This window comes from Camelina sativa, chromosome 8 (assembly GCF_000633955.1).
Source record: "Camelina sativa cultivar DH55 chromosome 8, Cs, whole genome shotgun sequence".
NCBI lineage: Eukaryota > Viridiplantae > Streptophyta > Magnoliopsida > Brassicales > Brassicaceae > Camelina > Camelina sativa.
Window position 1 is genome coordinate 20692188 of NC_025692.1, and position 11987 is coordinate 20704174.

Below are 11987 nucleotides of genomic sequence, written 5' to 3' on the forward strand. Positions count from 1 at the left end.
ATGGATTTATTTGTTTTAAATTTTAGATGTGTGCTTGATTTTTGAGAAATATCCTAAAATAACACTAAAAAAAGTTTTATGCACAATTATATCATACATTTCATAAACTTTCCAAAATATCATTACTAGACACATTACAATATTTTAAATTAATTTTTTATAAATTTCATAAACTTCCCAAAATTTCTAGAATTATTTTTTAGGTTCGATTTCCCTGTTTTACATTTAGGATATAATTTTGAAGGATAGAGTTTAGTATTTAAGGGTTTAGTTTTGAAAATTTATTTAGATGGTACACCAAACCCAGATGGTACACTAAACCCATAAAGTATACCAAACCAAGAGAGTACATTAAACTCAGTTGGTACACCCCAACCCAAATAGTACATTAAACTCATATAATACACCAAACCTCGATAATATACTAGATCTAGATGGTACACAAGATTCAGATGGTACACCAGACTCATATGGTACACTAGACCCTAATGGTACACCAGAGTAGATGGTACACTAAACTCAGATGGTACACCAGACATAGATGGTATACTAGATTCAGATGGTACACCAGATTCAGATAGTAAACCAGATCCATATAGTACACTAGACCCAGATGGTACACCAGATCCAGATATTACACCAGATTCAGATGGTACACCAGACACATATGGTACACTAGAACCAGATAGTACACTAGAACCAGATAGTACACCAAAACCAGATAGTACACCAAAACCAGATGGTATACTAGACTCAGATGGTACATCAGATTTAGATGGTACACCATGCTCATATGGTACACCAGGCTCATATGGTACACCAGGCCCATATGGTACACCAGACACATATAGTACACTAGACGCATATTGTACACCAAACCTAGATAGTAAAGTAAAACCAAATGGTACAAAAAACATATATGGTGCCCCAAACAAAATGGTACACCAAACCCTAATTGTAGTCTAACTTAATCTAGATTGTACACCAAACCAAATTGGTACACCAAAATAACATTATTTGACACATTACAATATTTTAAAATAATTTTTTAGGTTTGAGTTCTCAATCTTATATTTAATGTATTATTTTGAAGGATAGAGTTTTAGTATCTAGAGTTTAGGGTTTAGTTTTAGAATTAAATTGTTTCAAAAAGTTTAGAATGCTAAATTTGAAAATAAAAGTTATTTGGTGTTATTTGAGAGAATTTTCTTAATTTAAGTGGACCATAAAACATTAGTTTTTTGATCCAACATTTCAAAATCGGGTCCCACATTCTTTTTTTTTGGTCATATTTCATCTTTAGTCTCTTTTAAAGTTGTGACCACAAATAAAACTCTATTTTTATGACATATAGTTATGGATATAGTTGTCTTTTTATTTGTTTTTGTTTTATACTCTCTCTCACAAATTCTCTATCTCACAAAATTAAAAAAAATGTCTATTTTTCAAATTTCTAACAAAAACTGTCTATTTTTCTAATTATTTTTAAAAAAGTGTCTAATACACTAATGGATTCTATATAATATTACAACGGTAATACAAAATTTATGAGACTTTACACAATTAATTTCTAAAATACAATTAATAGATTTTTTTAACTTTTGAATAATATCGTGAAGGCCTGTACATATTGATATAATTCGTAAATTTGGGAGTTGTATTGTTGTTAATTAGCTACGAAGATCGACTTCAACCGCCAAATTTCTTTTATGGATATATAAGTTATTACCACCACCTAAGTTGTTTATTAAAGTAAGAACCATAAACTTTTAGTGAGTACCAGCTAATTTGAACAATGATGAAAACTTTTTTTTTTCTAATCAAACTAAGTGTTCTTTAATAATCAAATCATATATATATATAAAAAATTAGTCAACTAATCAGAACCTTCACATTTCTCTCCTAATGAAAACCTTCACATTTTTCTCCTAACGAAAACCCTATAAATACCCCACTAAACACTTAACATTTATCTCCACCAATCTCAAACAAACTTAAACTCACTACTACTTCTTGAGCCTTACAACTCCACAAACCAATGGCTCCAAGAACCTCCCTTGCACTCTTCCTTTCTCTCAACCTTCTCTTTGTCACTTACACCTCTGCGGCTTGTCCTAAAGATTCCCTACAGCTCGGTGTTTGTGCCAATGTTCTCAAGCTAGTGGACCTATCATTGGGAAACCCACCTGTAAAGCCATGCTGCTCTCTCATCCAAGGCTTGGCTGACCTTGAGGCTGCAGTCTGCCTATGCACTTTGCTCAAGGTTAACATTCTTGGAATCAACCTTAACCTTCCCATCGATCTCAGCGTACTCCTCAATATTTGCGGTAAAAAAGCCCCAACGAACTTCCAGTGCGCGTAAGTTGAATACTTATTACATACAGTTTATGAATCTGGAACCTATTGTCTTATCTTCTTGTTTTATTTTAAGGTTTTTCGTTTGTTTGTATTTTACTTGGATTATTGTTTATAAGGAACGTACGTACGTTCTCATGCAATAATGGATTATCTGTAATCGGCAAGTTTGTACTCCCTTTATTTTATTTTCGCCAGCAAGTATGTACTCCTTTGCTTTATTGTTCCTCCATCTTTTTGTAACTGTGCCGTTAAAATTTGATAAATAATTCACTTATTACACTGTTCACTTAAAATTGCGTTCCAAACGCTTTACTTCAGATCGCCAGCTAAACTACCCTAGTTGCTAGGGGCTAGGGCTAACCACATGGTCCGTACTCGGTACACACTTATCTTATTAATATTGACCAATACACTCTCTCAATATTGTTTCAAGTTTCAACGCTAAGCATAATGGCTCTTTAGAAACTCTGTCGCCAGTTTGCTTGCCTTTAATATCCTCTTCTTTTCCCATTGTCCACCATCGTCTTCTTACAAACCATAGCCAACCCGAAGCGCTCCTGCCGTCGAGACATGCCCAAAAGATGTTTTGAAGCTTAGTGTTTGCGTTAACGCGCATAACTAGTTCAATGTGAGCATAGGTGCTTCTCTGGTTTAGCCGTGTTGCAGCCTCGTTGACGGTTTGGTTGACCTAGAATATGGGGTTTGTCTTTGTACCGCGTTTAAAGCTTATTGACGGTTTGGTTGACATTTTAATTGATTAATTCTGCATCAAAAAGCCATGCATGGTTTACAGTGTTTATAGCATCTAGCGACAGCGTACTCTGAAACTCTAAAACGTGGTGTCTTTGAATTAATCAAAGTCAGGAGGCCTCACAATAAGATCGACGGAACAAAAAGTCTAAACCCAAGAGTCGGTTAAACCTCAAAAAACAAGATTAAGTTAATTTTAGAATATTAATGTTTGATATGTGAACTATGTATAGCTGTAGCAAGTTTCGATTATATATGTTATATATATATATATAACAGATTATTAGGGTTTTGTAAGATTCACAATCAAAATTAATTTGTAATGAGTAAATTGATCATTGTTTTTGATATAATATTTTTTAACGTCATTGTCGATGTGAGATTTTCAACGCAAATGACTCTTTTAACTATTTTATGTAGACTGAATTTCATAATAAAATAAATCGTTATTTTTTTCTTTTGTTTCTAAATCATTTAAAAATTCTGACCCAATGAGAATCCAATAGAGACCGTTACATTTGTATATTTGAACTAATGTATAGCGAGTTTGGGTTATGATTAGTTAACGAATATTATGAAGTGTGAACCATGTTTTTTTGGTAACAAATAATAACTTATGAAAACATAAGCATCATGTTTATGGTATACAATACTACTGATTATGTGAATCAAATATTTGCACATCCCAAAAATATCGGGTCAACTTTCAAAAAAAACAATAAAGAAAAAAAAAAGATCTACGCCTTCAGAGAAAATACATCAAAAGTTCAATTTTGTTTTCAGTTGATTATTGTTATGATTTGTATGTAGTAAAATATTTACTACATTTTTACTTTTCTATTAGGAGATATCCGTGCTTTACTTTTCTATTAGGAGATATCCGTGCTTAAAGCACTGATCAACATTTTTTTAATAAAATTATAATATAATAATAAAATTTATTATTTTATTTTTTTAAAAAGTTATTTTGTTTGAGATAATATTTATTTTCAATTATTATGTAAATCTCCTGTTTTAAAAATCCTCGCCTAGCACCGATTATGCCCCGTAAAATTGTTAGGTCCACCTTCTCCATCTCGATTAATGACTAATCCCCGCCTAACATCGATTATCCGATTATACCGTCTAATCCAATTAATTCCCGAAAATTTTTATATATACCGATTATTTTTGGAGCCAAATATAAATCAAATATATATATTTTTGTTATTTAGACATTTAATTAAGAGTTTATGATGTTTTACAATAAATAATGTACAAACTTTTAATTAAAATCATAATTTGTTTTCTTAATATTAAGTTTTTCTGTTTTTACCGTAATTTTAAAGACAATACTATAGCTTTATATTTTATTTGATATTTTTCTTTTCACATAAACATAATTATACAAATATTTAGTACTAGATATTTTTAATTTACTATTAATTTAATAAAATAACCCAAAAACTAGTCTCCGATTAATCTCCATTTAATCTCTAATTTTCTCGCTATGCGCTAGGCCCACCCCGACCGCCCGACTAGCACCTAGCGATTTCTAAAACAGGGTGTAAATCTATTAGTCTATTTGAATACTAATTATTTTAGAATATTATAGTATTTTATTTTTGACGTATTATCACATTTTTATATGGTTTGCTTGTCGTATTTGCATCATTATTTTGTGAAATATAAAATAGTAATTTTAATATTATAATTATGAGCAAATAAAAATTATTAATTTATCATCTATATAAATTTATTTTTACTAACCCGCCAATGTAGAAATTAAAACACACATTTTCATACATTGTGTAATATATCTTCGTTTTAAAAAATTCAAATCACAACATATGCAGAAAAAAATATGCATTTTATTAATTATAAGTATTATATGAAAAATCCAAACAATTTGTAAATAAAATAAAATATAGATGATAGGAGAATCATAATTTGAAATCTTACCAAAATCTTCGAATTTAGTTATTAAAAATAATTGTATTGTATACTTGGATAAGAAAATCTTAGTTTTTAAAATTCTGATTGGTTTATATATATTTTTTAAAAATAATTTGTAATTTCGTCCATAATTTATTAGAGAGAACATATTTTTTTTAGATTTTTTAATATTTGATCTGTGAGTGTTTTTTATTTTTTAATTAATTATATTTATTGAAATTAGTTAATTAAGCTTAATCAATTTTTTTCAATGCCAATTGAATGTAATGTTTTACACATTTTAAGGTTAGTTTCATATTTGTACTTCTCAATTAATATAGTAGGATTATTATTTTTTTTTGTTTGTCAAAATACAAGTACATGAATGAAGATACAATTTCCAAATTTGAAAGCAAAATTACAACAAAGACAATCTCCAATGCCAAACAAAGATAGATAATAAATATCGACAAATGATCCAAGAGAGCTATGAGGCACTAGCTAAGAAGCAAATGTCATATGAGAGGTCATGGTTTGTCGATAAATCTGCCACGAGAAGCTCAGTGGTAGATGGATTGGTCTCTGTCAAGCAATGACTAGGTGACGTTGATAAGGTTGTCATGGCTAAGCTACTTGCCGGCGCAAGAAAGGCTACTTGAGGTAGTTCAAGGGCCATAACATGAAGCTCCATGTGCTTGGGAGTAAAGAAACTTTCCAATGAAGCTGTCAGACGGATGTGCCAAAGGTAGGTGTCAAAGCGTAGCAGAGCAGGTGGAGTCTCCCTCGCATAAGAGCCTTGGCTATGTAGGTTAAGGCTTTCACACAAAGCTTGCAGTCGACATGACACAAACAATGTATGGTTCAGAGTTCCCGACATTTAGAAGGTGTTGGTTCTTAAGAGTGGCGGGATGAAACCGCCTATAGCAATGATGATCTTTGGATGGTAGCTGAGGTCGCAAGCTATTATTGACACAGGGTGACTGATGGCTAAGCGCCTATTGATATGCTCAAATTAAACCCTAGAGCTACTCTCTCAAATTAAAAGATCACTATAGTACTTAGGGGTCGAATTCCACAAGTACTAAAGACTACACAATAAATTATAGAGATTTGTTATTACGCTAAACAATTAATTTGAATTAAAATAAACAATGCAAATGTTAAATAAAGGCTGTAAAAATTCAGATGATCAAAAAGTTAGCTCTAGGAAATTTCTCAGGAATTTACAAAATATTAAATCAATAAATAAATAGGATTCAAGAAATTAAGATCAGATCTAGAATTCTAAACTATTCTGTAAGATAAATCAGTTCTCAATGCAAATATTATCTAAATTTAAAACTAGAAAATCTAAATCTCTTTGTAAAATTCTAGGTTAAAAATCAGCTCTGAAAACAAGTTTAGATAAGTTCACAAACTTACTAAATCAAATCTTTTTGTTAAAAAATAATTTTGCTCATCAATGGTTTAATCAGGAAAATCAATTATATTATCATATCAATTTATTTTCCTATGTTATTAATTCTAAGTGGTCAATCAAGAATTAATATGAATAACAACCTATGATGAATAGAAAGATAATGAATCCTAAATAAACAGATCTAATAAACCATAAAAACCCTGTGAAAAACTCTGAACCTAACAAGCAAACTACTCAGACATATTCAATGAAACACAAATAATCATTCTGAATAATAAGCAATAGATATTAAAAAGTGATTAGGGAGTTTAGAAATTCTCTCTCCAAAAGAGTTCAGATCTCTCTCTCCAAAAAGTTTTCAATATCTCTCAGGATTGCAGAAAATAAAACTTAAGGGTTTCTAAAACCCAAAAACAATATATATATATATATATATATATGTCCTAAAACACGTCAGGGACTTATGTTGCAATTATGGAAAACTTCGGGGCAGATTTGTAAAACTTCCAAAACTTGGCTCTCTCGTCGGTTTGGACTGGGTATCGACTGATGCTCCATACGGTGTTGATCGACACCTTAACTCTGATACGACTCCAAATTGATTTCCTTCGGTTAAATGCTCCAAAACGATCCAAATTGCTCCATCTCTCTCCATCTGTGCCAAAATCCTAGAAAACTTATAAAGACTCTAAAACATTCTAGAAAACAAATCAAAAGACTCAAAAAGCGCACTTATATCATGGTTAAAAACCGTAAAAACCATGATATATCAACTATCCTAACCGTAATCAGACTGATGGCAATAGGAATTCAGAGCTGAAACGCCAAACGACTTTGGGGCCATGGAAGCAAAGATGCTTAACAAACAAAGAGCAGCTACCATGGATCTAAAAGATTGGTTAAGCAAACATAGCAGTCTAGTCGGTTTATATCTCAAGAAGGTTCTACTGCCTAAGAGAATATAGCCATAGACTAGACCTAGATGCCAGCTAAGGTTTGCTGACCAAGAAGAAACATCGAACCTGGATTTTTGTAAAACGGGCTTAGCTAGGATGGGAGCAAAGGTGACAACCACAAAGAGAGCAGATTCCAAGGGTCTAACTAACTGGCTAAACAACACTAGCAGTCTAGTCGGTGGATTCCGGACCAGCCTCAAAAATCAGGTCAACCAAGGAAACATTAGGGTTTTCAGTTGGTGGTCACAAAAAAATCGTTGTGTGGCGGCTTGCCAGAATGAATGACTAGATTTGCAGTGGTAAGAACAGCTCCGGTGAAACTAGATTCAACCCTGTGAAGCTCTGATGGTGTCGAGTGATTTTGGCGGAGGTCCAGACAATTGGTAGAACTGTAATCCTGAAGAGAAGCTTGTTGTGCGCCGTCAATATTTTCCCCCGAAAAGGCGCATCTGATGATGCAACAAGATAAACTTCTACCATCAAGAAAACGGAGGTGAAAAAATCTTTAGATGAAAATAGGAGACCGTTATTTGACTTGTACAGAGCAATGGACAGTTGATCCTCATCCGTAGAATCTGGGCATATGGAAAGGATGGCGGGAATTGCCGGAATCCTCCATCTTTCGTTCCAAGAGAAACAAGCCAGATCTTTATGTTGCATGATGTTGAAAGGTTGCCAAAATTTTAGAAAATGGGGAAAATTTTCAAAAGAGGAAACTAGAAGAGACATGGGTGAAGTAGAGAAGAGATTGAACAAAGATCTCTTGTCGCTGACGCCGGAAAGGTGAAGAGGAGAAGGTTCTTCGATAGTCACGCCTGGGAGAGAAGTTCTTTTTTCGAAAGTATAAATTCCAAAGTTAAAATCAAGTTATTAAAATACTTTTACTTTTCTATTACCCGAAAGAATTCATTTAGAAACATTTGAACACATATCATCTCTTATAATCATATGGTGACAGAAAATTTATTATATGTTCATTAAGAAATAACTTTGGATTTTAAAAATTATTATGTTTATGAAGAAAATTTATTATTACAAGTCTGTCGTAATCATCATGCCAAATCATTCTTTAAGGTAAAATTGATTGGTTAAATTAAAAAATTTCAGTTCATTTTATCCAAGTAATAAATTGATGATGAAAGCAAAGTTAACTCTTAAAAAATTCTAGCAAAAGAAAAGATTAAGTATATGTTTCCATAAATTTTCGGTTAATAGTAAATAAGTAAAAAGTGTAATAAATATTATAAAGGATCTTACAAAAAAATATTTCTGTACGGATACATGCAGGTAATAATGGCACAAACAACACTCATTTATTCTTCCAAGGCTAAGAAAGATGGCTCTTATGTTTTAATTATAAAATCTCTCGCGCTATTTTCCTTGCCTTGATAACAATATCAACGGTCAGGAAAATATTGTCTATTCATTCATCCCTTCAAGAGTATTTATACATAGAAGTAGAAGCTCTAAAAATATTATAGACTTGGAGTACAAGATACAATATTACAAGATAATAGGAAAACTAATATATATCTAAATATTTACGTAATCTTTTCTCATACTCCCCCTCAAGCTGGCGCATGAAGATCCCGAATGCCCAACTTACCAAGAAGATAAGAAAATTGTGGAGAACCAAGTGATTTTGTGAGAAAATCAGCAAGCTGGTTGGATGTATGAATCTTGAAAGCTGCAATGAGACCAGCTTTAAGTGCATCGCAAACAAAATGGCAGTTGGCCTCGATATGTTTAGTACGCTCGTGGAACACTGGATTCTTAAAAATATAGAGAGCGGCTTGATTGTCGCAGTACAATGGTATTAGATCAGTTTGAGAGATACCAAAACAAGAGAGAAGCTCATGTTCCCATTTTATTTCACATATGGTATAACGCATCGCTCAATATTCTGCTTCAATAGAAGAAAGAGAGACCGTCTTCTGCCTCTTTGTCTTCCATGCTATCGGAGAACCACTAAGAAGAGTAACATACCCGGAAAAGGATCTGCATGTTTGTGGACAATATTGATAATCAGAATCACTATAAGCAAAGAGTTGGAGAACCCTTGAGATACCGGAGAACCCTTGAGATAATGGACCACTCTAAGAACCGCCTCTCAATGCTTAAGTATCGGTTTCTTGAGAAATTGGGCAAGAACATGAATAACAAAAGAAAGATCAGGTTGAGTAACGGTAAGATATACCAATCTGCCCACAAGATGATGATACTGACCATGGTCCGCATAAGGACCATCTTCGTCAACTAGTAGCCGATAATTTTCTTCCATGGGAGTAGCAAGCGGTCTACAAGCCAATAACCCACATTCATCAATGATATCCAAAATATACTTTCTTTGACATAATTATATTTCCTCCGGTGAACGTGCTACCTCAATACCAAAAAAGTATTTCAGAGGACCCAAATCTTTCATCTTATAACATTCACTTAAGTACTCTTTAAACTGAGAAATAACACGCGGATCATTCCCAACAATCAACAAATCATCAACATAAACAAGAACATATGATCGCATATCCCCACTAGCTAAGTAGAAGAGAGAGTAATCTGAGTATGTCTAGACAAAACCATAGCCAAGCAATGCAGTCATGAGCTTTGCAAACCAACAACGTGGAGCTTGGTCCATACCATACAAATATTTGCGAAGTCGTAAAACTTTATTTGAACCAGGGGACTCAAAACTCGGTGGTAAGGTCATGTAAACCTCTTCTTCTAAGTCACCGTGAAGAAATGTATTATGCACATCCATTTTATGAACTTCCCAATGTTTAACGGCTGCCACCTTGAGAAACATACAAACTGTTATCATCTTAGCAACATGAACAAAAGTCTCTTCCAAATCCTTTCCTGAAATCTGTCTATTATCCCGAATAACCAATCGTGCCTTAAAACGGTCAATAATGCCATTAGAATTGTGTTTATTCATGAACATTCAACGACAACCGAGAGCCTTCTTTCTCGGAGGAAGTTCCATTATAAACCAAGTATCATTTTCTTCAAGAGCCTGAATCTCAAGACTCATAGTATCACACAAAACTTTCAACTAAACAGCCTTAGCATATGTTTTTGGTGCCACCGCAGCAGTAACGGCTGCAAGAAAGGCCTGATGTTTTTCCAAAAATATTCACATGTGGCATAGTTTGATATCAGATAAGGAGCCGTACCTGAATCAGAAGACGTTGTTGTGGGAAGGTGTGAGGGGTTCGTGGTGCATTGTGTTGTATAAAGAACATAATCAATTAACTTATTTGGTACAGGTTTAGAACGATTACCAACTCCCACCTCTTCAATCACAATTGGACGCTCATCTGGTGGATCGGTCGATTGTGATGTATGAGCGACTGGTCCGTCAGTGTTGGTTACAAATTTTTTCCGGTAGAAGAGCAAGATCAAGGAAGCTCCCACTGTCGTTGGTGGCCTGAATATTCAAGAACTCATCCTCCGCATGTATTCCATGTGGTGACATATCGAAGTTAGAAGCTGGTGATGAAGATTCCATTTTGGCAAAGGGAAACTCCTTCGCATAAAAAAAAACTTCTCCTAAAACAAGATGCTCATGCGTTTCTAAGTCATACACCTTCCATCCTTTTTGGTCGTATGGATATCCCATAAAAACGCACTATCTCCAAATTTATCCTTATCGCGAGATTTCTTATGAGTACAACATAAGCATCCTAACACTTTCAACCTATCAAAGAGACGAACTGAACCATATAAGAGTTCATATGGTGTCTTACCAGTCAAGAATGTAGATGGTGTCCTATTAATCAGATGAGTAGCACCGAGAACACATTCTCCCCAAAAACTGACCGGTAAGCTAGCTTGGAACATGAGTGAGCGAGCTACAATTAGAATGTGGTGATGTTTTCTTTCGACGCTGCCATTTTTCTGTGGTGTATACACACACGAAGTCTTATGTAAAATGCTTTCGTGGTCAAAAAATGGTTTCAAACACATAAATTCAGTTTTGTTGTCACTCCGCACAACCCGCACCTTTTTATCAAACTATCGTTCTACCATATCACAAAACTTCTTAGGAGAATCAACCACCTCTCTTTTCTCTTTCAAAAGATATATCCACACTGCTCGGGAGAAATCATCAACAATTGTAAGAAAATACGCTGCTCCAGAGTAAGAAACCGTAAGATAAGCTACCCAAACATCACAATGAATCAAAGCAAATAACTCATTAGCTCTAATAGAACTCTCATGAAAAAAATCACGGGTTTGTTTAGCCCCAAAACAAGTGCACAAATAACTTCTTTTTATGATTTCCCTATTCAACATGACTTGTTAAAATAAGATATAACCCAACTAGATGGATGACCTAAACGACGATGCCATAAATCCCTTGCTCCCATAGTTGCTGCAGCTTGAGCTTGAGCACCAATGACACCACGAAGAACATAAAGCCCTCCACACTCTTCACTGCCAATCAGTGTCTTAGAAGTACGGCCCTAAAAAACACATAAATCTTCAGTAAAAATAATAGATCCCTTGGTTGCTTTAAGTAATTTAGCCACACAAAAAAAAAAAAAAAAAAAAAAAAAAAAAAAAAAAAGGGAAATTTGAAAAAA

General features: G+C 33.6%; 2 protein-coding genes across 3 annotated transcripts in view; one reads left to right on the forward strand and one right to left on the reverse strand.

The window, feature by feature from the left end:
• LOC104709746 (accumulation-associated protein-like) lies at positions 486–917 on the reverse strand. The gene has a single exon (XM_010426310.1). It carries the CDS (start codon positions 915–917, stop codon positions 486–488), a length of 432 nt encoding a protein of 143 aa, XP_010424612.1.
• LOC104707677 (putative lipid-binding protein AIR1) overlaps positions 1980–11987 on the forward strand; it is a 16003-nt gene continuing 5995 nt past the window's right edge. The window contains exon 1 of one of the 2 annotated variants that reach the window (XM_019229065.1): positions 1980–2363. In XM_019229065.1, coding sequence (XP_019084610.1) covers positions 2039–2362 — 324 coding nt within the window. In that variant the 5' untranslated portion in view covers positions 1980–2038 and the 3' untranslated portion in view covers position 2363. Of the gene's footprint in view, positions 2372–11987 lie in introns of both variants that reach the window. The other variant, XM_010424077.2, reaches the window with a different exon arrangement.